The sequence below is a fragment of the Tupaia chinensis genome, unplaced genomic scaffold, assembly GCF_000334495.1.
Source record: "Tupaia chinensis unplaced genomic scaffold, TupChi_1.0 Scaffold000235_1, whole genome shotgun sequence".
In the NCBI taxonomy this organism is placed as follows: domain Eukaryota; kingdom Metazoa; phylum Chordata; class Mammalia; order Scandentia; family Tupaiidae; genus Tupaia; species Tupaia belangeri.
The window spans coordinates 927,220-954,537 of NW_006159713.1; the positions used below are offsets into that span (position 1 = coordinate 927,220).

At 36.3% G+C, this 27,318-nt stretch overlaps 1 protein-coding gene across 1 annotated transcript in view; it reads right to left on the reverse strand.

The window, feature by feature from the left end:
* The window catches only part of RPGRIP1L (RPGRIP1 like), a 116,826-nt gene that overhangs the window by 80,927 nt on the left and 8,581 nt on the right, over window positions 1-27,318 (reverse strand). The window contains 6 exon segments of the mRNA XM_006148378.3: window positions 665-738; window positions 2,064-2,210; window positions 5,175-5,280; window positions 17,760-17,903; window positions 19,237-19,339; window positions 25,823-26,121. Of these exon segments, the coding sequence (XP_006148440.1) occupies window positions 665-738; window positions 2,064-2,210; window positions 5,175-5,280; window positions 17,760-17,903; window positions 19,237-19,339; window positions 25,823-26,121 (873 nt within the window).

Genomic DNA, 27,318 nt, shown 5'->3' on the forward strand with positions numbered 1-27,318 from the left:
ACACACACACACACACACACACACACAGCTATCTATGTTGCCTAACTAAATTTAGTGTGGAGTAGGATTTTGTTTCTGACATTACCAGAAGGAACTGATTTCTAAAATGCCATAGTTATGAAGTAGACCTTTAAAATTTATCTTAAGATAAAGATGCTTTTGTTTCTTTTTATAAGGAACAGAGACAATTGTAAATGAACACCTCTGCTTCAACCAATAGAATCATGTTCAGCTAATAAGTTCGGGAGCCCAATGGAGAGACTGAAAAGTTTCAGAGACAAGATCTAAAATGTTACTTCTGTTGATATTCCTTGTTTCTGAAATAGAAATTTACATACCTAAATTTCAAAATCTTGTGAGAAATTCGTGACAACGAATAGAGTATCTAGCTTTATCTACTAGCCTACAGTTTATGTTCAATAAATGAAAGTACTCAAGAGTTGTTACTTGTAACAGAGTGATGTGGTTTTCTTACTAGTGATAGACTAATGTTCAAATTGAAAACTTTTTTATCTGTGCCTAAAAAAACTTATTTTTCTCTTATAAAGTGTGCATATTTCTTGCCATCACCCATTGCTAATTCTTTAATCATTATCAGATACTGACAATGCTTTGATATAACAGCTCAAATGGGAAAGAAAGAACATATGGAATCATGACTTACCTATTATAAAGTTTATCATAGTTTTCCTTTAAAAGTTCCCGCTCCTTTTCTAAATCATTAATTCTATCCTGCAGCTAAAAATGAAAAGAAAATTACACATTAGATGATTATTATATAAAACTATATGGGGCTAAAAAGATTTGAGAAGAGGCTAATGTGTTTCAGTCTTGATTTCTAAATTGCAGTTGCTAACTAGGCTACTTACATCATCTGCCTTTAATTCAGCATTAGCTTTTTCCAAGTTGTTAAATAAACACAAAATTAATATTCCTGTTTTAATTTAGTAGAAATGTATGTACTGCTTTATGGCCATATGTGCCCAAACTCAATAAAGAATGTATGAAAAGCTTGCTGTTAAATCCTGGGAAACATATTTTACTTTCTACAACCATGAATTCTATTAATTATTTTCATTTTGTACTAATTTCCAATTGGCCCGTAATAAAATTAAAAGATTATCTTTCTGTTAGGTTCATGGTTCAAACAAATTGTGTCAATCACTATTTACTTTGAAGACACACTGTCTCATGTTACCTGGAATTTATAAATAGCCAGTAACACATCTTATGAATAAATGAATACATAAATAAAAATGTATGTTTATTTTATGCCAATGAACAATATTTTCAAGAAATAAACTTGGGGTCATAATTACATTTTTATGACTAAAACATAGATTAATGTAGATTTCTTCCTTTAGTATTCATTTTAAGTTTCATTCCTAAGTGTAGTTTATAATCATAACTTTTTCTTATGAATCACAGAACTCTTAAAATTCACCGCCATTCTCAAACTTTTCTTTTGATGCTAGTAATAGACAGTAAAAGATTTCCCTAAGATCAGAAAACAATGTAGGCTTTTTATTTCTATTCTTCTCAGGAGCGAGTTTAACAGACTACAGGAAAAGATTATGCGAGCTAGGAGACATGAATAGGAAAAAGAATAAGAAAAAGTTTTCAAACAACTTTCTAGAAACAATTATTAGATTGTTTCACAAGGTTTATGATACTGAACAGAAGACCCATCTTCTGAGAAACCAATATTTTCCTGTAAGTTTGTTTTTGTATCTCTAAGGACGAACAAACCATCACAGTTGAGAAAGTTAATTCCATAGGTAATCCAGCATCAGTTTCAAAATATTATGTTTCTTTTTACTCAAAATTCTTTAATTTTTGAGGTAAACAGAGAATCTCAACATACTTGCACGTACTGTACTGTCAAGCACTGATCTGCCATTGACATAATACATTAACTCCGATAGTTTGCTGCACTCCAAATGCCAGACATGCAGCTTAGAATTTTAAAATAAATATTGCATTTGAGATGTCTCTATTTTATTTTTCCAAAATGAGTACAGAGAAGTTTTAGGTACAGGTGGTTAAACTTTTGGGGAGCTTACCTCTTCTATTCTTCTTTCTGAAAATGTCATGGAATGTAACTGTTTTTCAAGATTGCAACATTTTAAACGCTGCTCTTTAAGCTGCATATTTAACTCATCTCCGTTGGCCATCAAGGCATCATGGCTGATCCTGAGAGTTCTTTGCTTCTAAAAACAGTAACAACAACAACAAAAAACCCAAATATTTAAAATATTATTTTTGGATTATGCTTTGAATAAATTATGATAATTCTTTTTTTTTTTTTTTTTGAGAGGTTTTTGCTACAGGGCTTGTGTGCTCGCCAGACAAACAGAGAGAGACAGAGAGACAGAAAGCGAAAAATCACCCCCCTCCCGGGGGGAGGATGGCTATGCTGCAATCCCTTCTCCACCATTCTCCTCTCAGGATCTTGGGCACGCACGCACATGCACCCAGCGTGTTAAGCCGGTCCGAGACTCGAACCGCGATTGACTACATGGGAGTCCAGCGACATAGCCATTATGCTAACTGCTGGTCCCAAATTATTAGAATTCTTAATTGAGTCCGTATGGCCACACTACACAGCTTATTTCTCACATCACTAATGATGTATATACGTGCTACTTACCCAGAGCTGATAGACTCAACCCAAGCATTATGTAATGAAGAAAATACAGGGTTACCTTAGCACAGTGTCACATAATGCAAAATATTTTATTGTTTATTTTATTTTCTCCTAGTTTTTGACTTACAGATAGTGATCAGTAAGTAAATTAATTTTAGCAATTAATTTTCCCCCCTTTTTGCTGTGGTTACGGTGGTTGGACATGCTGCCTAAAAATGCTAAGGCATGGGTTGAAAACGCTGACCACGGAAATCTGAACTGAAGAGATCTGCCACCACACCACATAAACAGCTTTGGATGGCTAGTTTTTAATTTTAATGCAATTAAGTTAAACTTTTCAATTCAGTAAAACAGTTTGTAAGCTCTTCTTAATTTAAAAAAAGGGCTTTTTTTATGAACATGCTTTGAATTCAATTTTATATACTTAAATGTCACATACTTCTTTTATAAATAAAATTTAATTATATTAAAGTCATTTCAAAGAGATCATATGACCATAACAAGCCTCATCTGCTAATTAAAGTCATTTAAGTTCTAGCGAAATTTTCTTTTTCATTTAAAAGAAATATGGGTACTGAGCTACTTCAGGTCCATTTTATTAATATTAGAGAACACTATCTTCTTCTTCCAGCTTTTTCTGTGCCTTCTACTTCATGGAGGCTGTGGGCCTTAATTTCTCAATTCTTCACCCCGTGTCACTTTCTGAAAAAGTTACATGCACTACATTGGACATTTGTTATTGTCGGTATTTATTTATTTATTTAAGAGGTTTTTCGCCTTAGTGTGTATATGTTCATGTGGGGACAGGAGAACTGAGACAGTGAGAGAGAAATTGAGAAATGGGAATGGCCATGCTGTAATCCCTTCTCCTCTATTCTCCTCCCGGGGGTCTGGGCATGCACGCGCATGTGTCTGGTGTGATTTTCAAGTCACTGGGTCGAGGACTCAAACCACAGCTGACCATGTGGGAGTTCAGCAATGTAACTGCTATGTCACCTGCTGGCCCCCATTGTTGGTATTTAAACAAACACTTGGAGGTCATTGCTAAATGGAAATAAAAATAGTCAAAGTGGTTAGAGAACATAAAATCCTTTTTAAACTCCTTTTTATTTTTCTTTTTTTGGAGAGGTTTTTGCTATAGGGCGTGTGCGTTCGCCAGAAAGACAGAGAGAGACATAGAGACAGAAAGTGAGAAATCACCCCCCCCCCCCAGGAGGGATGGCCACACCGCAATCCCTTCTCCTCCATTCTCCTCTTGGGATCTTGGGCATGCGCGCACGCACATGCGCCTGGTGTGAGTTTAAGCTGCCGGGTCCGGGACTCAAATCGCAGTCAACTACTTGGGAATCCAGTGACATAGCCATTATGCTAACTGCTGGTCCCTTTTAACTCCTCTCTTAATTCCTCATTTCAGAAATGGCTTTCAACTCCATCTCTTTTTAAATTTCTCTTCTCTCTCTGTAGACAGCACTATAATTTCTACTTGCTAATCATTCTCTTCTTTTTGGGAAAATCTTGTGTTGATATGGAATGTAGTTATTACTTAGCATTTAAGAAGGTTCCTGCAGGATAGAAAACACTACCCAGAGTATGACTGAAAAATATCTATCTAATTCAGTGGTGAATTTAGGCTTCAGATGACCCTACGCTTTGCATTTATATACTGCTTTTCTTGTCTTAGTACATCAAAGAAAGCACTGCTGAATATACGTTCTGTTCATCTGGAATGTTTTGGAGTTCATTAATCCCAGAACCTATGTTAATTATGCAGTGCCAATACATAGGAGCGCTCTGATGGCACGTTCCTGTGAGGACGTAGACTTTGTTAAAACGACCAAGGGGATGAAGAATCCCAAGCACTGCCCATCTGAATTGGTAAGGTTTAAAATAAATACAAGGAGATGTCAAAAAGATTGTGAGAAAAAAATGGAATTAAAGTCTGAGTTTATTTTGGTGCAAGAACATTTTCAAACCCATGCTTTTTTTTTTCCACAATAAGCATTTTTCAAAAACTTGCTGACCCCTTGTACATTATGACATTACTGGTTCTCAAATAATTCCCAGTAATGATAGTAAACAAAACAAATAAACAAACAAACAAAAATCCACACCAAAGGGAGATTTAATAGAATATGACTGCTGACCTATAACTTCAGTCTATCTTGAGTATTTTGTACATGCTTAGGATTGAAGATACATGAAATTATTGCTTCAGTGCTTTGTGCCCGTAATAAATTCAGATAAAAGGAGTTAAAAATAAATATTTTTGGCATAAGATAGTTATGATAAATATACTTATTATTTTAAGATGACAGATATTTATAAAAAGCCCAAGCAGTTAATTATTTCTTTAGCAGTTAAGTTATAAATAAACAATATGTGAAGAGAAGTTACAAACACTTGAGAATAAAAAGAACAAACTTTAAAAATTACTGTTGTGACCATTTTACTTAAAATATAATAAAACTTGAACACTTTTTGAATCTTTTGCATTTCTATATCAGCATAATAAAAAATATCACAGTACCTCTTGAAGCTGAATAAATTTTCCTTCCATTACTGAAAGAGCATTGCTTTTCTCCACTAATTGTTTATGAAGCTTAATCATTTCTACATTGTCCCGAATATTTGACCTTCGAAGTTGTGTTTAAGAAAAAGAGACAGAAGTGAGAAATTGGAATTAATAGAAAAAAAGAAATCAATGGTAGAATAACAATTTTTCATTAAGTATTTATCTAGAAAATATTTGCCCCCTTGGATAACAGTCACATTATTATAAATGTAGGATGGGTTTATTATTTAAAACAAACCAATAATCAGCCTTGAACTTTCATAAACTCACACACTCTCAAGTTTTAAAAGCATCCCCAAACTTGATGACTGTCACTTCTAACAATGATTAATAACACGGATTTAAAATAATTTTTAGGGTTCTGAAAGATGGCACAAAAATAATATTAGCTTTTAGCGCAGCGATGGCTTCACCAACAAACTTAAATTTATTAGGTTGTCAGGAAAGTCATGATGTGTTTTTCTATGCAAAAATGCGTCGTGACTTTCCCGACGACCCAATATTTTAAGGACTATCATTCATGCTACTTTCCCTAAATGAAAAATATGCAATACAGCCATTCATCTTCCTACCACTCCCTTGAAGCAAATGTTATCATAAGATTACCATTTATTGGAGTTTCCTTTTGGAGTACGAACTTTACAAAACTTTTTTTTTTTTTTAAAGTGACTTAGCATTTTATACTAATAATGCCCAAAGCTGGCATTTAAACATGTTGCAGATGTGCCGTTAGCTGTAAGAGATCATTTGATGTCCACAGGGTATATAGAAACCCTATATGCTGCAATACTATTTTGTATTTTTCCTACTGAGATTAAAGTAAATGTAGAATTTAACAGGAAGATCTTATTAAAGGTTAATCATGGGTCTAAATGAATACCTGTTTTCAAAAGGCACTTCTTTTCCTGATAAAGATTCCTTGATTTAATGCTTTGTATCCAAGAATATTTTTGAAATTGTGAAGCTTGATTATAGACTTCGTTTAAGAAAAAAATGCAAAAATTTTACATTTTGAAAATTATTTCAGTATTTAAAGTAAGTGATTTTACTTCCAAAACTTATCTAGTGTACACATATTGGAAAAATTGTCACAATGCCCTACTGGAACCAGAAAATGGACTACAAAGCTCACACATCTGTAAACCAGCTGAGGACTTGAAATACTTAATTTTCCTCTTTGATATTTGAAAGTTCATTGTATTTTGGCATTGGACAGTTAGTTGTCCTCACACAGAAGATAAACAAGTCCAAGAATCTGGATCTTGCCCAGGGTATAGTCTTAACACAATGTTAAAATAATTATGTGTCTAAAACATGTTATCTAGTAGTTCTGAGCACATATTCAATACTACACTCATTATTACTCCCCTTGGTATTACTTTTACTTGCAAAAAACCTCCAAAGTATATATATACACACATATATATATATAAATCATATTTCCTTTGCACTTTATAATACATTTCATAATTTTCATATTTACCTTGTTATTATTTTTACTTGAAAAAACCTCCAAAGTATATATATACACATATATATATATAAATCATATTTCCTTTGCACTTTATAATACATTTCATAATTTTCATATTTAGAAGCCAAAATATAATTTATCTGTTTTCCCCAGAATTACTCAGATTGATCACTCAGTGTGTGACATTTATTAATGCAGATGGACAGAATGTGATTTGAATAATTTAAAATCATTTCTTATTTTTGCAGTTGTCTACGATGTTTTAAAATGTTAACATTTTCAAGATGACTGAGATATATTTCAATAACTTAGCAACAGTATTACTTAATGGTAGTAACAAAGAATTAAATTTCAATAATCATTCATCCACATAGAGTCATAGATTTAACAGATTTTAATTTTGAATTTTCTTTGTAAGGGATAGGTAAACATATTTCAAAAAACTTAGTGGCTTAGTCAATGATTTCTTGCATGTTTTCATAAACTCCTTGGAGTTTACATTTTTCAATATATTGCCAAGGAAAGTGACAGAGCATCTCATATTAATAATGCCCAACAAGTGGGCATAAAGATAATATCTGTAGTATTCAGAAAACAGTAATAAGAAGACAACACTTGAAATAAAGAGTCAGTTTGTTATAGAGTTTGACTATTCTGGGACAATGCAAAATTGCAAGTCTTCAGTAATTACTTTTAAGTATCAGTTTTAAGGTCTTCACACATAATAGTTATAACTGGGACTGCATTCTTTATGCTTTCCCAAGGTAACAATAAGAAGAAAAGGATAAGTAACGTGTTAAACTGAGAGTGCTGGGTCAGTGACATAAAGTATGAAGGGTCTTTAAAAAGTTCATGGAAAATGCATGCTATCAAAAAACTACGGATAAATTTCAAAAATGTGTTATTTTGCATCAAATTCCGTTTTCTCATGAACTTTTAGAAGTCCCTTTATATATAACAAGTTAAAATGAGCAATGTGATAATGTGGGTTGGCCCTTAAGAAAGTGTACAACAGAAAACTACTGAAATCTGATAGTCAATTTCACATTTTCACATAGATGAACTATGGGAAGGAAATAAGGGTGGAAGTGTGAGTGAAAGATGGAAAGATGTCCTAAAAAGATGACAGTGAGTATGAGAAGGATGGTGAGGGCAAGAGGGAGCTAGTCATTGCTAAGTGGTTACTCCTAGACCTCTGTGCCTATAGAACAAGGCTTCACGCTGATTTCCTTTGAAGAGCAGACACAGGACTAATTTTGTAAGTTATATTTTAAGTGACCTCCACATAATATTTTTCTGCCCTCTTCCACACACTGATAGGAACACCAAATCTTCAGGATGATGACATCCAGACAGAAAGAACAATACATGGTAAAAACATTCAGATGAACTCTAACAGCCATACACCAATCTATACATGCTGCATGACACATGGGGAAATGATCTGCAACCGGATATCAAACACGCTAATTAGGTGCTCTGCAAAAATTAATTTCTCAAATTTTTCAATAAGGATTTTGAAAAACAAAAACAAAAACAGTTTAGCTGGACAGTAGTTTCTTTTCTTTTTCTCCTTTTTTTTAAAATAGATTTATGATTTAGAATTATGATCAAATCTAAAATCATGAGGAGAGTTGTTGGCCTATCTCTAACTTGAAAACAAACTGAAATAAATTAGATTTCATGTTGAAAAAAGTAATCCAGCTCAACAACCTGTGTGCCAAGTTTCTCTCATATAATTTGAAACAGTCAAGCAATAAACTCTGAAAAAGGAATTTCTAATGGAAGCCTTGAAAACACTTGACTCCAGCTTTGCTACTGGGTGCCATAATAAATCCAGAAACTTAAAACCTCAGTTACACTGGAGCGGGGAAAACTTTTAGGAGACCTATGTAATGTAAGTCTAATATGAAAGCTTAAGTAGCAAAATCTTCGCTACAGTGAAAGTTTCATATACTTCATTCCCTTTCCCTTACCCAACTCCCCTTCCCCACTGACACTTCATTCTTTGTAAGGATTTCAAAAGCTACAAAGAAAAGGGCTCTTAAATTTTTGAGAATGAGATGTTACAGTGTTTAACAAAATTTAGAAGAGATGGCTTCTGAACACAGAAGCTAGGTTGTAAGATTCTGGGATGTAGTTAGGTCAAGTATTTATGAGATAGAGGCTGGATGGTGGGGCCATGGTAAAATACAACACTCTACAAGGCTGACCTATGGAATGTTCCGGGTTCACACCTGGAGACCTTCCTCAGTACGCCTAGCAAGTGTGTGCTCCTGGTCCAGGGCTGGCTGTGGCTGGAGGTGGGGTGTTGGGACCTGTTGGGAGCGCTGTCACTCTCTCCTTTCTCGCTCGCTCTCACTCACTCACTCATGGAAGAAATGGATAAACTTTAAAAAAATATATTTATGAGACAGAATGGAAAAGATATTTTTGAGTAATAGTTTTTAGGCTGACTAAATTTGGGGAATAAGGTAAAAACGATTTTATGGTTAATAAAAACACTCTAGTTTTTGTTTGTTTATTTTTTTTAATTGCCTGAGGGCATGTACATCTACCAGAAAGAGACAGAGAGGAGAAAGTACCTCCCAATAAAGAGTGGTTATGCCATAATTCCATTTCCTCCATTCCTCCAACCTATTGGGATTTGAAGCAAGCATGCACATGCACTTGGTGTTTTTTTTTCACACCACGAGGACTAGGATCCTAACCATGGTCAGCAGTGTGGGATCTAGCTTTTTTAAGGACTAGGCTACAGGGCTGGATCTAGTATTTTGTTAGTTTGTTCTTTTTTTTTTTTTTTTTTTTTCAGTGTCATTGGTGTATTGTTAAAAGGAATGTAGGTCATTCTGGTGGTTAAGATGGTTGGAGTGCACATGGCTGACGACATGGTTTGAGTTTAGGACCTGGCAGCTCAAAAAACCAAAAACCTGAGAGGAGAACGGAGAAGAAAGTGGTAGCATGGTCAATCCCCCCGGGGGATGCTGTTACACTTTCTCTCACTCTCTGTCTCTCTGGCAAACTCATTTGTCCTGTACCAGATTGGCGAAAAAAAATGAAAAAGAAATAAAGGTCATTCATAGCTCTCATGAGATACAGAGATAACAATCACCAGCAAGGGTACTGCTTTCAAAAAGGACTATAGAAGCCTGCTAGTAAACGGAATGGAATAAGCGTCACTAAAACGGCCCAGGAAAGTCTATATGAAAGCCGATAGTTTTGTTCAAAACTGCTACTCGAGTTCATAGGGGAAAGTAGTGTTCCTCAATTTAAGATTGCATAAAGGAAAACATTAATTTGTCTCCGTATGTTTATTTCCCTTGGGTCATAACTCTTCAGTAGTTTGGGGCCAAACTATAAACCAGAAATCAGTATCTTCTGGCTCTCGCCACCCACAGGAGTAGAGGGGACAGTTCTGTCAGTCTTTCTGTATGCATATAATCACACCCTAGTGAAAACGGGGGAGGAGCACTCATTGTTTAGAAGTAGGGGGAACCCAAATCCGGGCTCATCTCCTTAAGGAGACCATTTTTAGGATCAAGTTTAATGAATTCTAACTAGAAATGAACAGTAATAGGACTGGGAATCTGGGACTTGCAGTCAATATTTCAAAAGCTCAAAAGGATGGGCTGCTCAAGAGGCAGGATCCACATGGCCACCACGGTTTGATTCCCTGGCCTGCCTGATCAGTTTGAGCGATGCCAGGCATATGTGTGATGTCTAAGATCTGGGAAGTCTGAGGAATGGAGAAGGGAGTTTGTGGCATGACTGTAGGGGATGCATGTCTCTCTCTTGCTTGGTCTATTTCATGAATAGAGACAATAAATAAATTCATGGTTCCTAGGGAGAAATGGCTGTTGTTTAAAAACTAGAGAACCACTTAGCCATTTTAAGCTATTTATTTTACACTTCGGGTAGCTGAGATTCACAGAAGTAAAGTAATTGACCAGAGCCTTTAGAGATGGAGCCAATACTCAAATTTATTTCTTTTCCTTTTTTTTTTAGAGAGGTTTTTTGCCTTAGGACACATGTGCTCACTGAAGAGAGAGAGAGAGAGAGGCAGAGACAGAGAAAGGGAAAGTGAGAAATCCACCCCCATCGGGGGAATGGTCATGCTGTAATTCCTTCTCCATTCTCCTCCCAGGATTGTGGGCACACACACTCAAGGACCCGGTGTGATTTTCAAGCCACCAGGTTTGGGACTCGACTGCGGCTGGCCACATGGGAATCCTGTGGCGTAACCACCATACCATATGCTGGTCCCTCAAATCTATTTCTCAGAGCTAGATTCTTCCCACTTTTCTGGGTTGTTTTCTTCTTCTAGATATTTCTAAGTTTTAAATCTTTCTCCACTATCATACATACACTAATACTCTACTATTACTTGTGACAATTTCTATGGCTTATATAAAGTGCTAGAAAAATGTGTAAGCCATTATCACAGAATAATTTTAGAGAATATTAACAGTAAGAAATAAGGGATAAAAGAAATGGTATTTTAGTGTGATAATTTTCATTGGGCAAATTCTAAGATATTCAAAACAATGGTAAGAGAGAGATTGGTAAGTATATTCTACAAATTGAAGGTCACCCTCTTTGGAATAGTGTTTGCATGGTTTTCCGTGGCCCCAGTTACCCTTCTATCAGAGACTCAGATGTGCCCTCTAAATGAAGGGGCTGGGCAATCAGACAAATCCAAATTGAGAGGCATTCTGCAAACGACTATCAATGGGCTGAAAAGGAATGGGCAACCTTTTCTAGAAGAAAGGAGTCCTGAAAGACAGGACAATTCAATGGAACTCCTGACTCTTGGTGGGATCATAGATCAAAATAAAATAAACAAAAAAAGCTATTACAAAAGAAAACAGACAACACAACAGTTATAAAGGACAGTATTAAAATACTGGAGAAATCTGGATATGGACTGTATATTAGATGATGCCATGGTCATTCACTGTTAAATGCTCTGAGCACGAGACATGTATTGGGGTTATGTAGGATGAGGTCCTTGTTCCTAACAGATAACTAAAAGTAAGCGTGTGGAGGGTGAAGTGACACATGAACTTAATTCTCAACTGAGAGGACAGGGAGAGATGCAAGAGAGAGGGAGAGAGAGGGAGAGAGAGGACAGAAAAGACAAGAGAAGAGAGGGACAGGATTTGTGCACAAGCATGCAGGATGCGGGAATGGGCCTGTGCTATTCACAAACGTGCTGAGGGGTGAGAGGTATGTGAGCGCTCGTTCTCCCATTCTTCCCACTTTTCTGTAAGTTTGCAATCTCTCAAAATGAAAGTTGGGGAAGAATTTAGAGTGCTAGAAATGATCTTATGTCTGCAGAGGAGAAAGAGGAAGCCTCTAAAAGCAAGCTGTTTCTTATAACACAAGGGCCTCTCTGTTCTAAGATCTGACAGTTCACTTTTTTGCCGAAAAGAAGAGAGCTAGTCAGTGTCTGAAGTATTTAGAGGTTAAATGGTCGCCACCTGGACATTATCGCACTTACATGATTTTTAATTAAGAAGGTAAACACTCTAACGTTTCTTTAAAGAAACAGTACAAAATGGTTGCACATTTGGTAAGAGTATAAATATTTTTGGAGTTGAAAAAGTCAATAAAAGGTAAAATCATTCTGATTTTCATGTTCACGTACATGTGTTCACTGGTTACTGCTTTGCATTTAAGACAGACTTTTTAATAAGCAGAAAATGTGCATTTTTATATTGTTTAAATTTTAATATGGATTTTTGTTCAAAACAGCACAGACATTCAGGCTACTTGTAAATGATACAAGATTTTTTGCTAATGAGGCATTATGTAGAACATATGCAAAAATCACAACTCAGTCTTCCAAAATAGACCACAACAACAGGAAAAAACATGATTTTAATAAAAAAGAGCAGCACTGGGCTTTTACTTCAAAGCAATTAAGGGCTTTGGATAACCAAAAGTTTATGTCAAGCTGATGCCAAACCAAACTGGTCTATTAAACACATATTATGAAGAGTTTCTGTAATATTCTATGAAAAGGCCCTTTGCCATAAATATCAAGCACTGCCACTCTGAAGATTACAACTATGTTAGGTTCATGTTTGAGAACAAGGAGTCCCACATCCAGATCAGACTTCTAGAATTTCAAATCTGAAATAATGTATCCGTGAAAGAAAAGTTTAAATATGTTTTCCATTTTGTGATTTTTCTCTACAGTAAATTATACCAAGTTTTATATTCTCTCCAACATTTTTTTCAACAGTTTTCCATTAGTCTCAAAAAAAGTGCTGTTACACATAAAATTTGGAGGTATATGTAAACATACTGAAAAAAAAAATGCTTGAAGACTCTTATTTTAACTTATTTTACTTGTTTCAACAACTGAATTTCAAGGAACAATATGCTGTTCATTATGGGTATCCTTCCTTCTAAGAAATTAACATATTAATTTTTAATTTTATAAAATTAGTGAGAAAGGGTGCAAACTGATTTATTTCTTTGGCCTCTGCAACAAAAGTGCTTTTGTGTGTAATATTCATTCTGTCTCTGCTTCTAATTCTTTTTAAGTTTATTTATTTATTTCTTCTACAAGAGTGACACAGACACAGAGGAGCTGGGGGCAACCTCTACAGGGTTTTTTCACTGAGACCCACCCATCTTCAGCCAGCCAGAATCATGAACCCAGCATGCACAGAAAGACCTTGAGAAGTGAAACCAGAACCTTCTCAAATGCCTTCAGCATTGTGGAGCATTGTGTTACCACTGTGCCACTGTGGCCTCTGCCTCTAGTTTGTGATGTGACAAATAGTAGATTGCTACAGAGTGGACCGCCATAACCCCTTCATGAGCATCTTAGGTTTATCTTATTTAATTTTTATTTATTTATTTATTTTTTAGGTCGTTTGCTGTAGGATCCATGCACTCACCAGAGACAGTGGAGACAGTGAGAAGGAAAGTGAGAAATCAACCCCCAAGAGGAATGGCGACACTGCAGTCACTTTTGCTCTATTATCACCTTGTGATTTTGGGCACGCACGCATAAGTGACTGGAGTGATTTTTAAGCTGCCAGGTCTAGGACTCGAACAGCAGTCAGTCATGTGGGAACCCAGCGCTTTAATCACTATGCCATCTGCTGGCCTCCTTAGTTTAGTTTTCTACTTTTTTTATAAATAATTATTTATTTAATTTTGTTATTTTTTTCTAAAAAAATATATATTTTTCCTTTTTAGATGCATAACTTTTCTTTTAGTTTATTCATTTTTAATATATTCAACCACTGCCTATCATTACAGCTTGCAAAATGAATTTTTCCGGAATGAGTACACTGTGTTTTAGTCTAGTTAAAGGTATTATCATACATGTTATCATCAAAAGATAATTTTTCACTTTTGTGCCCTTTAAATGTTTTGATTCTTTTTCCCCTTTACGTTATTATTATCTTTTAATTTGACCAGAGTAAGACAGAGAGAGAGAGAAATGGAAAGTGAGAAAGCAAGCCACTAGGTCTGGGACTTGAACGGTGGTTGGCCAAGTGGGAGTCCAGTGCCTCAACCGCCATGCCACCTGCTGGCCCCCTTCGTTTCGTTACTAAGGTAAATTCTTCCACTGTTTATGTTTGCGTTTCTTAATGGCAATATAAGGAGACTTCAAAAAGTTCATGAAAAAGTGGAATTAAAGTATGAGTTATTTTGTTTCAAACATTTAAAAAATGCATGCTTAGCTTTTTAGAACATGCATTTCCCGTGGACTTTGAAGACCTCTGTTTTTATAGCACTAATGTGTCTGTCCTTATCTATCACTTTATTACTTTTCCTATTCTAGTGGTATGGTTGTTGATCTTTTGAATCTCCTTTACAGTTAACAATGAAAGTTTAGCTTCTACAGGATGATATTTCATTGGAAAAGAAGTGGCTACCACAGGCCACCACTTCTTATTCCCTAGAATATTTAGAAATATAAGAGAGAAAGCAGTCCCTGATAACCTTGTACTCAGTTGTTCAGTATAGCTGATAATGATGGGCTCCAAGGTTGGCCTTGGCCAATCTCATATTCTGATAATATCTTAAATATGGCTATTGGTAATTTACCTAGATCACCATATTCAGTATCGGGGTCTGGTCTGCCAGCACTGTTCTTTTCAGGAATTATTTCTTGGTTTTCCAAGAATAAAAAGTCTAAGTCAGTTCTTCTTAGAGGAACATAGATAACTCCAAGTTACTCAAGCTGATTTAAAGCCAGTGTTCAAATTATATCTTGTAATTTAAATATAATTCTTAAAAAAATTATTGTTTATTCTGCGGTACACTTAGGTATCCCAAGTGTCTTTAAGAAATTCGTGTAAAAAAGTATTATAAAAGAATTATGCATGAATTTCCAAAATTTTTTGCATCACAATAAACTCATACTTTAATTCTATTTTTTTATGAATGTTTTAAAATCTCATTAATATATAGGATTTCCTTATATATTGGGTTATCAGAAAAGTCATAATACATTTTCCCATTGAGAAACATATAAAATACATCATGATTTTTCTCATGACCTAATAATTTAATTTCACACGTAGGTTTTTAGAAAAAGAAATTATTGGGACAAGCAGTTAGTGTAATGGCTATGTCACTGGACTCCCATATAGTCGACCGCGGTTCGAGTCCCGGACCCGGTGGCTTAAATTCATGCTGGACGCGTGTGCGTGCATGCCCAAGATCCAGACAGGAGAAAGGAGAAGAAAGGATTGGGGCGTGGCCATCCCCTCTAGGGGATGATTTCTCTTTCTGTCTGTCTGTTTCTGTCTGTTTCTGTTCTGTCACTATAGGGCACATGCCCTATAGTGAAAACCTCTCCCTCCCGAAAAAAAAATTATTGCAGGTCATACCAACTTTTTTTTTTTTGGAGAGGCTTTTTCACTATAGGGTGCGTGCGCTCGCCAGACAGAGAGAGAGAGACATAGAGACAGAAAGCGAGAAATCACCCCCCAGAGGGGATGGTCACGCTGCAATCCCTTCTCTTCCATTCTCCTCTCGGGATCTTGGGCATGCACGCACATGCGCCTGGCGTGAGTTTTAAGCCACCGGGTCTGGGACGCAAACCGTGGTCGACTACGTGGGAGTACGACGACATAGCCATTATGCTAACTGCTGGTTCCCCGGTCATACCAACTTTTTAAATCACTAAAATGTGAAGCTTTTCATATATTTCTAAACCCACTTTATTTTATTTTATAACGAGTCTGGTCTGTTTAAAAATAAAAAACATTAAGAGAGAAATAAAGACATAAGAGAGATAACCAAAAATAATGAATAGAATTTATTTGGATTCTCACTCAACTGATCAGTAGAGAAGTATCTTTAGGGAAGTTTGCATATGAACTGGTCATAAGCTGTGATGAAGGAACTGATGTTAATTCTGTTAGGTGTGATAAGAATATGGGGGTTATGTTAAAAATTATCAGATAGAGATTCATACGGAAGTATTCATGGATGAGATGACATGACATTTGGCTGGGTCTGATTATGGGAAGAAAATAAAGGTGAAGGGATGGATAAATAAGATCAGTAAGCTTTTGATAACTGTTAAAGCTGAGTGCTGGGTATGTGGCGGTTTGACATGTTATCCTTTCTACTTTTGGCTATACTTTGTCCAAAACAAACAAAGAACCCCTAGAAAACCAAATCAAACAAAAGCAAAAGAGAAAAGCCACAAAGAAAAGAAAATAATTAAAATGGGAGGAGGGTGGGACATGGCAGAGGGTTAGGGATAGGGAATCAAGGATGGCAAAAAAAAAAAAAAAGGCAAAATATACAAGACATAAGAAATGGAAAATTGTTGATAACATGTATGTTGATGCTTGATTGAGTCAACAGACAGTGTATTTTGGATGGAAAATTCATTTTGTATACTGTAATGATGAATAGCATATTAATGTTAAAAAAAAGAAAAATTAATAAAAAAATAATTAAAAAAGAATACAATAAAGAGTTTTACTGAAGACACAATGTCACCTCATGAAATACATAAGCAGGTTTTAGGAATAAAAAATTACAAAGGAGGATAGGAAAGCAAATACTGTACATTATAAAATGTTAAAAATGAAAAGGTGGTTAGGAGACTACTGATGGTCCTTACTGTAATCCATAACAATCAACAGACTGCAATGGACATTTTGGATGCTGGGGGAGGTAACATATTTTGGAGATCATAAACTGGTATGGTATCATAGAACCTACTACCTTTTAAAAAAAATTGGCCAGAGAGTGCATACGGTCAGCAGAGAGAAAAGGAGAGGGAGAAAGCACCTTGCAATGGAGCATGGTCACATTGAAATCTCTTCTCCATTTCTCCATCCTGTGGATTTCTCAAGCCATAGGGGGTGGGAACAGAACCCTGTAGTCAGCCATGTGGGATCTGGCTGTCCTAACCTTCTGGCTACTGAGCTGGCCCTAGAACTTACTACATTTTACAGCTGAAAAAAATAAGGCTAGTCTTATGCCAAACAGTTATGTTCTCACCACCCATATTTCTCTCAGTAGCTACAATCAAGCGGTATTGGAACTTCCTGAAGTTCAGGCCAATGGGGCAAATGAACAAAAGAAGGAAGATGAGAGTGATTCCCATCCATCAGAAGCTGCTTTAAAGCAGAGCAGATTAGGGAAAACTGTCCTCAGATTGCAGGTATTGAGGGTAACTAGTAGGTCTCGAATGGCCTTATATAAATAATGTTAAGGAGGTCAACAGTTCTTGTGATGGTTAAGACACTGGATCCCACATAGCCAACTTTGAGGTTTGCCTCTTGGACCTGTTGGCTTATAAAATATGCCTAGTTCATGTGTGTGAGTGTCCAAAATCCTGAGAGAAGAGTGGAGAACTTGAGATTGTGGCACAGCTGTCCCCCTGTGGGGTGATTTCTCTCTTTCTGTCTCTATTTCTCTCTGGTGAGCCCAAAAACCTGGGGGAAAAAATGAATGCTAAGTAAAAAGATGATTTTTAAATACACTAGATAAACTTACCCTTTTATTGTGAACGACAAAGTATTTTAAACTGAATCAGACCTTATGAAAGTGGTATTTCTGCATCACCATACCTTTGATCTGTAGCTTGCTGTTCTCGAAGCTGAAGAAGAGATAACTCTATTTCATTTTCTTTTCTCCTCAGCTGAGTTTTCAGGATCTCAGCCATGTGTTCTAACTCTTCTATCTGGCCTCTCTGTGACTGAATAACATTTTCTCTGAAATAAAGAGCCTTTATAAAAATTTGTAGTTTGAGGAAAATTTTATAGTATATAGAAGTTTCTTTATAAGAAAGAGCAAGCAAAAGTAAAAACCTGTATTTTAAGTGCCTCCTCACATAGTAAAATATTGGGTCGTCAGAAAAATCATTATGCATTTTTGCATAGAAAACACACATCATGCAGGATAAATGTGACAATTTGGAAATACACATGGAATAACTCACAATACTGTCACAAGTGTGTCCTATACAATGGGATGAATTTTGGTTCATTCAAATAAGTTATTTATTGATCACCTAGTATAAATCCCACAATCTGGTTTTCAGATAATTTATATGACTGTTCTTTCACACTTGCACATCTGCCTATATCATTCAAATTAACACTTCAGAGAGAGATGACAGGAAATCCCCCACGCCTAACGTAGTGGGTCTCTGGCATGCATTTATCTCTACCATGTCTGGCAGCCTCCCAGGGTAATGAGCCTCAGAAAACTGGAATGAACCCTGGCTTTTCAGCTGATTATCACATAGTGAGATTGTGGCTAGTCTTTTAGTCTTATTTCCTTCAGGCTAATCATTGCTATAATTGGTATTTAAAATATTCAAAAGAAACTATTTTTAGAAGTCCCCATAATTCTTAAGTAACTATCTGGAATATGATACTCTTTGTGTCCTGTTTTCTTTCCTCATTCAGTACTGTTACTTTTTGATGATCTAGGTGAAGGGTTATAGATACAGTGAACCTTATCTTCATTTGGGGGACTCACAGATACAGAAAACATGAGGCTTTGATTAACTGGAAAAGTAAATTAAAATGGCAGAAGTAACTTTTGAAAACCATGCTATGATGAAGAATGCAGTACTGTAGAATCATAGGGAAACAAAATCTGAAATCCATATGTATCTGATAGTTCCAAAGTTTTAAGCCACTCACCCCAATTTTTTTTAAAAAACCACAAAAAGGGCTAACTGATTCAGTATCTAAAAAAATATTACCTGTGATTATTTTGGGAATGAAAATATTGCCTCTAAAGCTTACTATTATTCTATAGGACTTGACTTTAGGACATTACTTTGGGGGTAAAATTATAATAAACAGAACTACTCTAAAAATCCCTCCATTGGTATCATTGGATAAAATCTTCACTTTCCTCATTTTACTAAAAACATGTTATATAATATCTGTTGTCATTCCATAGAACCAGTAGTATCTTAGTGGAGCAAAATATTTATGCATAACTCGATTTTGTTTAAAGGAAAAAGAGAGGTATATAAAAAAAAGAATCAATAAACAAAGTTCTAAAATGACCATGAAAAATAATACATACAAATTTCTTATTTCTCCTCTGGCTTCTTCAAGTAAACTATCTCCATATTTTGTAAGTGTGGGTTGTAATGTTTCTGCTACATCTGTATCTTGAAACCTTATACCTAAAAATAGAGTAATGAAATATGATTATAGAAGTGAAGTTAAAGAGGGAACCTTGATTTGCTGTCATAGAAAAATTAATTTTATTTTTTAAAAAGAATCATTTAATTTTATTTATTCATCCATTTATTTTAATTATTTAATTTTACCAGAGACAGAAAGAGAGAGAGAGAGAGAGGGAGGGAGGGAGAGAGAGAGAGAGAGAGAGAGAGAGAGAGAAAGCCACCATGGTTCTGGGTCATGTGGGAATGTTCAGCACCTTAACGACTATGCCATCTGCTGGTCCTGTAGAGGTATTTGTAATCTAATGGAAAATCTCCTACTAAGCACTAGACTATACATGTTCTGTAGTGTAGAGAATTAGAAATACATGGCTAAAGGGACTATGGATCTTGGTCACCAGGAGGTAGCAGCATGCATTGCCTATTTAATAATTTCCACTATGGAAACCAAATTACCCATAAATGATATGATTCTACTTAATATTTAGAACTTCTCCAATAATTTCTGAAAGGACCAAAGCTTTAGATATAGCTCTTTACAATGTAAATGAAAAGATGAAGGAAAATACTTACAAAAAACTTGACTTTTTCTTATTGTTTCCGATAAGGGCTTTTTTTCTTATTGTTTCTGACAAGGGCTTTTTAAAATGTGTGCTAGACATTCATATCCCTTGATCTTTCATGTTTAAGTCAAAATGTTTCCTGCATTTAGGGTTACTGTCAATTTTTTATTGCCAATTTTTTTGTGGTTTAAAAAAATTACATTTAGGGACCAGCAGTTAGCGTAATGCCTATGTCGCTGGACTCCCACGTATTCGACCGCTGTTCGAGTCCCAGACCCAGTGGTTTAAACTCACGCCGGGCATGTGTGCATGCGTGACCAAGACCCCGAGAGGAGAATGGAGGAGAAGGGATTACGGCATGGCCATCCTCCGTGGGGGGTGATTTCTTGCTTTCTGTCTCTCTCTGTCTTTCTTTGTCTGTCTGGCGAGTGCATGCTCCCTATAGCAAAAACCTCTTCCAAAAAATTACATTTATAGAATAATTAAATTATTAAGAGGTTGAGGTAAAGCAAGACAAATGATTTTTTTTTTGTTTTCTGTTTTTTTTTTTTTTTTTTGTTTGTTTTTGCCATAGGGTGCATGCACTTACCAGATTGAGGCAGAGAGAGGCAGAGAGAGACAGAGAAAGGAAAAGTGAGAAATCACCCCCTAGGGGACGACCATGCAACATTCCCTTCTCCTTCATTCCCCTTTTGGGATTTCGGGCATGCATGCACATGCATCTGCTGTGATTCTCAATCTGCAGGGAGCAGTACTCAGACAATGGTTGGCCATGTGGGAGTCCAGAGCCTTGACTACCATGTCACCTGCTAGCCCCTGGTCCTTAAATTAAAGAAAATAAATTATTTATTTAATTTTATTAATTATTATTATTTTTAAAAATTGGCTGTAGTGTACCTGTGCTCACCAGCGAAGGGGGAGAGAGAAAAGGAAGGAGAGAGAGAGAGAGGGATGGAGGGAAGGAGGGAAAGTGAGAAAGAAGATATAGTTCTCCAGTTTTATTCGAGAACTCATACAAAATATTCTAGTTAAATGAGTTTCAGTCCTCATCTTCCCTTTCTTCATCTTGGTTAATCTGGACTAATGTATTTTGTGAATTTTGTTGTTAGCAACTTGATGCAATCAATCATGTGTATTATCTTCTTCAAACATTTTCTGGTGAGATATTTCAAAAATCTTTTGAAAAAGGCACTGTGGAAGTTAACAGTGATCTTGCTCTTGTTCCTTTCAATGGTTGCAGTCCCTCCATCGAGATTCCCATTCACTTTCTCTCTCTTTTAGCTGCTCAAAATTGGTAGAATTCATGATTCCATCTTATACTTTTTTTTTGGAGAGGGTTTTGCTATAGGGTGCGTGTACTCGCCAGACAGACAGACAGACAGACAGAGACAGAGAGACAGAAAGCAAGAAATCACCCCCCAGTGGGGATGGGCACGCCACAATCCCTTCTCCTCCAGTCTCCTCTTGGGATCTTGGGCACGCACGCACATGTGCCCGGTGTGAGTTTAAGCCACCGGGTCTGGGACTCGAACTGCAGTCGACTACGTGGGAGTCCAGCAACATAGCCATTATGCTAACTTCTGGTCCCTCCTGATTCCATCTTCCACAGGGTGGGGGTAGTCAAGGGTAAACTTCAGAACCTGCTTCTTTTTCTTTTGCTCCCTATTTACCACAAGCTTTTTCACAGGCACCATGCTGGCAGCAGGGGCAGAAAGGGAGGTGGGTGGACTACCAATGCAAATTTTTAAATAGACAAAAATTCCAGATATAAAGGGTTAGAACAAATTCATTCTCTCTCTAGCAGTTTGCTGTTTAAAAATGAGAAAGCTAATTAGGATAATGGAACTATTACTTGCTCTTTCCAAAACATTAAACATCTATTGCTGTAATCCAGACTACAAAATAGTAAGATTCAGCCTAAAACACGAAAATCATTTACTGTGTTAGAATTTGCTAATTATATTATTTTGGCAGTAATACTAATTAAGCTTTTCATATATAAGTCATAGAAAAATTGAACATTACTTGTGGGATTAAAAATATACTCAAGGGAAGCCAGCAGGTGGAATGGTGTTTAGGGCACTGGACTCTCACATAGCCAACAGTGGTTCGAGTCCCAGACCTAGTGGCTTGCTTTCTCATTTTTCCCTCTCTGTCGCTTTCTGGTCAAATTAAAATAATAATAATAATTTAAAAACACAAATAAAATTAAATAAATAATTATCTTTAAAAATACTCATTAAGTTTCTTTGCTTTTCTTCACTTGCTAGAGTATGTGTGCTCAAGAGGCAGAGACCAGGAGACAGAGAGAGAGGGAAAGCAACCCCCCATCCCAATGGCATGTGGTCACGCCACAATCCCTTTTTCCTTTCTCTATCCTATTGGGATTTTTGGCTAGATATAGAAATTTAAACCATGGTTGGCCATGTGGGATCTGGTTCCCTTAATCTCTAGGCTATGGAGCTGGCTTTCAAATAATTTCTTCTAATTTATTGTTTAATGGTGATTTTTTTAGTGGCTTTATTTTAAAGCATACACTTTATAAAAATCTTTGTTCAAATGGTTTTTAAGAGCAAAAGCTGTTTCTATTAGGTTGTTGAGAAAGTCATGATATATTTTTCTATGCAAAAATGCATCATGACTTCCCTGACAACCCAATACTGATTAGAATTTAAGCCAGTGTTCGGGACCAGCAGTTAGTGTAATGGCTATGTTGCTGGACTCCCACGTAGTCGACCACGGTTCATGTCCCGGCCCTGTCGCTTAAATTCACGCTGGGCATGTGTGTGTGCATGCCCAAGATCCCGAGAGGAGACTGGAGAAGGGATTGTGGTGTGGCCATCCTCCCTGGGGGGTGATTTCTTGCTTTCTGTCTGTCTGTCTGGAGAGCGCATGCGCCCTATAGCATGAACCTCTAAAAAAAAAAGAATTTAAGCCAGTGCTTTCCATTGAAAAGGCACAGATAGAAAATGAGAGTTTTTGCATAAAATTGGGACTAAAGGATTTCTATGGCCATAAGAGGGTCTGGTGTTCTTACAGCCACCCCAAACTGAGATAGTCCTGACAGTATGGCCTGTAGTCCTTATGAGTCTAAGGTTGCTCATGGTTTGGGTCCTGGACCTGGCAACTGGAAACTCACAGCAGGAGCATGTGTGTGTATATGTGCCTGTGCCCATTCCCCCAGGGAGGGTGATTTCTGGCTTTCTGGTTCTTTGTCTCTCTAGTGAGTACACATGTCTTAAAGCAAAAATCTCACTCGTTAAAAAAAAAAAGAAAATGAGTCTAAAGTTGCTAAGGTACCAACTTTGGTAATGATGCCTCAGGTTTACTCAGAAAGAGAGCATTCATCACTATTTAATGTTTTATACAACTTCCATGTCTTGGACCCTATACTGAACAGTCAAAAAGGTTTGTATCACTAAATGTGTATAAACAGATGGAGAAAAAAAATTTTAAAGAATTATTTAATTTTATTATTATTACTATATCTTAAAAATTTGACCAGAGAGGGGACCAGCAGATGGCGTAATAGTTATGTCACTGGATTTCCACATGACCAACTATGGTTCAAGTCCTGGACCCAGCAGCTTGAAACTCACACTTGAGTGGAGAATGGAGGAGAAAGGATTGTGGCATGGCCATCTGCCTGTGGAGTGATTTCTTGCTTTCTGTCTCTCTGGTGAGTGTATGTCCCCAACAGCAAAAATATCTAACAACAACAACAACAAAAAATTGACCAGAGAGAGAGTGAGAAAGTAAGCTGCCAGGCCTGGGACTCGAACCACAGTTGGCCATGTGTGAGTCCAGCGCCTTAATCATCATGCTACCTGCTGGCCCTCACATGGAGAAATTTAAGCTAGGCAGTAACATTTTTAAAAGACTAATGCTCTGTGTCTCTTTCTTACCTATATAGAGAAACTTCCATAAATTCTTCTATTTAAACAATGATTTATAGCACTCAATTAGCTGGCCATTTCATCCTAAAACTTGGGTATTACTTTTATTTAGCATAAATGATATTGCACGGGGCCAAACGTATGGCCAGCTCATTAAGGCAGCTGGATTCCACATGCCAACAGTAAGGTACAAGTCCTGGACTCAGTGGATTTAAAAAACACGCTGGGTGCATGTGTGTGCTTTTCCAAGGTCCCAAAAGAAGAAAGAAATGGAGAAGGGATTGAGGCATGACCATCCCCCATGGTGGGTGCCCCTACCACCAGCACACATGCCCTCTGTCAATGTTTAAAAAAAAAAATTGCAGACTTTAGAGGACATCTTGCCCAGTTACAGCCTCAGATGGCAAATTAAGATTCAGAAAGGTATAAGTGACTTTTGAAAGGTAAAATAAATTACTGTGGAGCTAACCATCTCCTGATCTCATATCTAATCTGGTATTATTATCACTCCATTTTACAGATGAGAAAAATGAGACCGAAAGGTCAGGCACACTCTTCCATGCAAAAAAGTTAACTTGTGCCAGAATATATTTTACAATACATTATGCTTTCTTTGGTTCAATCCAAAATCTATTGTCAATCTCACATAGCTAGGAATAGCCAGGTCCTTTCATCCTGCAGCTGCCTCCTGCCTGTGTGGAGGCCTTACTGACTTCAAAGGAACTCTAACTAGGAAAAGACAGTGTTAATATTTAGGCTTGGAGAGAAAACTACAACAAATTTTTTCCCTTTCTGTTCATAGGGTGTTTTCTTCTTCTTCAATGAATTGAAACTAAAGTTTTACATGATTTCGTCCCTAAAAATGTTTGGTCTTTATACAAAGCATATTCCAAACAAAAATAAAATTGAGTTAACACTTTATGTTCTTCCTTAGTACTTAAAATTCCTAAAAGTCAATTAAAATATTTATTTTTAGTTCCATTGTAATAAAGTTTTTCTGCAGGTGCAGAAAATTGAAAAATTATACTGGAAATACTTAGGTTATATATTTACCTTGTCTATGTAATCAAATTGCTTTGTAACCTGGGTAGGTTATAGGTTACTCATGTTCAAAATTAAGAAGGTGACTGACTTATGACAATTTTTAGAGAGTAATTTGCTTCAATTATTTTACATTATATGTTAATGAAAACTGAAATTTAGAATAATTAGGAGACTTGTTCATGGTCAGCAGCTAATAAGGAGAGGAGCAAAAACCCAACTTTTCAACTCCTGGGTTATAGGCACAATCCACTGTCATGCTGTCTGCAAAAAATGAGAAAGATTTCGACAGTTCGGCAAATTTTATAAAAGGCCTTTGGATGAAGAATTTAAAAGTGGTCATTCAAAATAGTAAGTATGAGTGGGGACAGCAGGCAGCCCAGTGGTTAAGGTGCAGGACTCCCATATGGCTGACCATGGTTCGTGTCCTGGACTTGGTGGCTTGACAATCACTCCAAGGTCGTGTATGTGTGCCCCAAATCCAGAGAGAACAGAGAAGCAGGGACTGATCGCAGTGTAGTCATTCCCTCTATGGGCTGATTTCTCATTTTCCCTCTCTCTGTTTTCTCTGGTGAGTGCCTACACCCTATATCAACCTCTCCTCCACCCTCCAAAAAGCAAGCATGATCATATATAAGCAAACTAGTTGGTTGCCGCACCTGCCTGAATCTATGTGATTTCCATCTGTAATATTAAAAAATAAGTCAAAATCAACTCAACTTAGTTTCATAAATATCTGTTATATCAGGACAAATAGTTATGTTGAATATTGTACTACAGAAATTTGCAAGCAATCTAGAGATTATTAAATAACATGATCTTCATGACAATATTACTCAAATTTTATGAACCAAATTTAAAAACTTCTTTCTCTTTGTAAAGGTACTTAAAAAACAGTAATACAGAAATAAAATTTTGTATGTACATATAAAACAATCTATGATAAGATCGAAGTTTGAAATCTAGTGTAAGTTTTGTTTTACCTTTCCTGGGACAATCCTGTAAGCCTGCATTTTCATTTGCTTTTCTACGCCCAGTGTTAATACGGGATTGTACATAATTGTATGGCGTTTGTCTGTAACCCTGGACTTGAAGTTGCTGTTTGGCTGAAATTAGTCTGTTTTTGAGTGCTTCATTTTGTCTTTCAAGCTCATGAACTTTCTCTTGCAGCCGCTCAATCATTTCTTCCATTTCCACATCTCGTCCCAACCGCTTGGGGCCGCCACCAATCCGCTCATATCTTTTCTTGTCATTAACTAGCCGTATTAACTTGGTGGCCATTCTAGGGAAATAATAAAAAGATGAAAAGGAATGTGAGAAGTCAGCATAAAATGCATTCTGTTGAAAGGAACATAATCACTGTGAAGACTTCAGTGCAGAACCTGAATAATAAATTTCAGGTTTTGATGTAACTATTACTGCCTGTGAAGAATCCTTTGATGATAATTGAAACCACTGGGCAACAATCTGCTTTATAGCACTGACAAATAACAGTTTCCTAAGGCTTATCATTTAAGGTTAGTAAAGAGAGGACACATATTTACTCCATATGTTCCTGAAATGCAATTTTTAACGCATGACCTTATATAGGAATGCTGTATGCACTTAAATGTAGTTACAGATTGTGGATGTGGTGGGTTAGATCTGTAATCCACAGTAAGTTAAAACTTTTGAAAAGTGTGTTAAGACTCTGTAGCATTTAGGTAATATAGTTTTTAGTTTCTCTAGGATTAAGACATATTAAAGATATTAAAATGTTATAATCATAGATGCATACACATAAAGTCCAATGAAAAATTCAAAAAACCCAAAATGGGCCATTAAATATTGCAAAGTCCTCAAAAAAACAGTCACATTTAATGGCAGAAAATACTTAGATGGCAAAGTATCATTTTAACGCTACCTTTAAATTTAGACATAAATTGTGCTTCTGACATTTCAGGAGTTTATACCTTTGATTCTTTTAAGTTTTGATAAAAACTGGTTAGACAGAACAAAAGACAGAAAGGGCACATGAGGGTGATGTAATATACACGTACGGAAAACATGCCTGACAGTGAATGGAAAAATCTTGGCAGGACAAGAAAGAAAAGGTGGCTTTGATGGGAGACACAAGTTCAAGACTTTACAAAATTGGTCGCACATCTTCAATAGCTGATTCTAGTTTATAGCGAATCTATTTTTATAAAGACCCAGACAGGAGATTGAAAATAAAAACACACTTCATTTTTTCTTTAAATGGGGTTTGCTTTATTTTAGTGTGGTTATGGACAGAAGCTTTTACTTAAGAGAACAAAAGTGAAATAAAAAAAAATCCTTAATAGCTTTGGGATGTCATAGAACAACCTTTTTTTGCCCTAAGCAGAGTCCTCTGTAAATGCGGTAGTAATACATGTCTATCTACACTTCTGGCTACTCGGTCTACAGCATGTGGCGTCAGGGAGAGCTATGCATAACATAATCAGTTAAGATTGTTTTC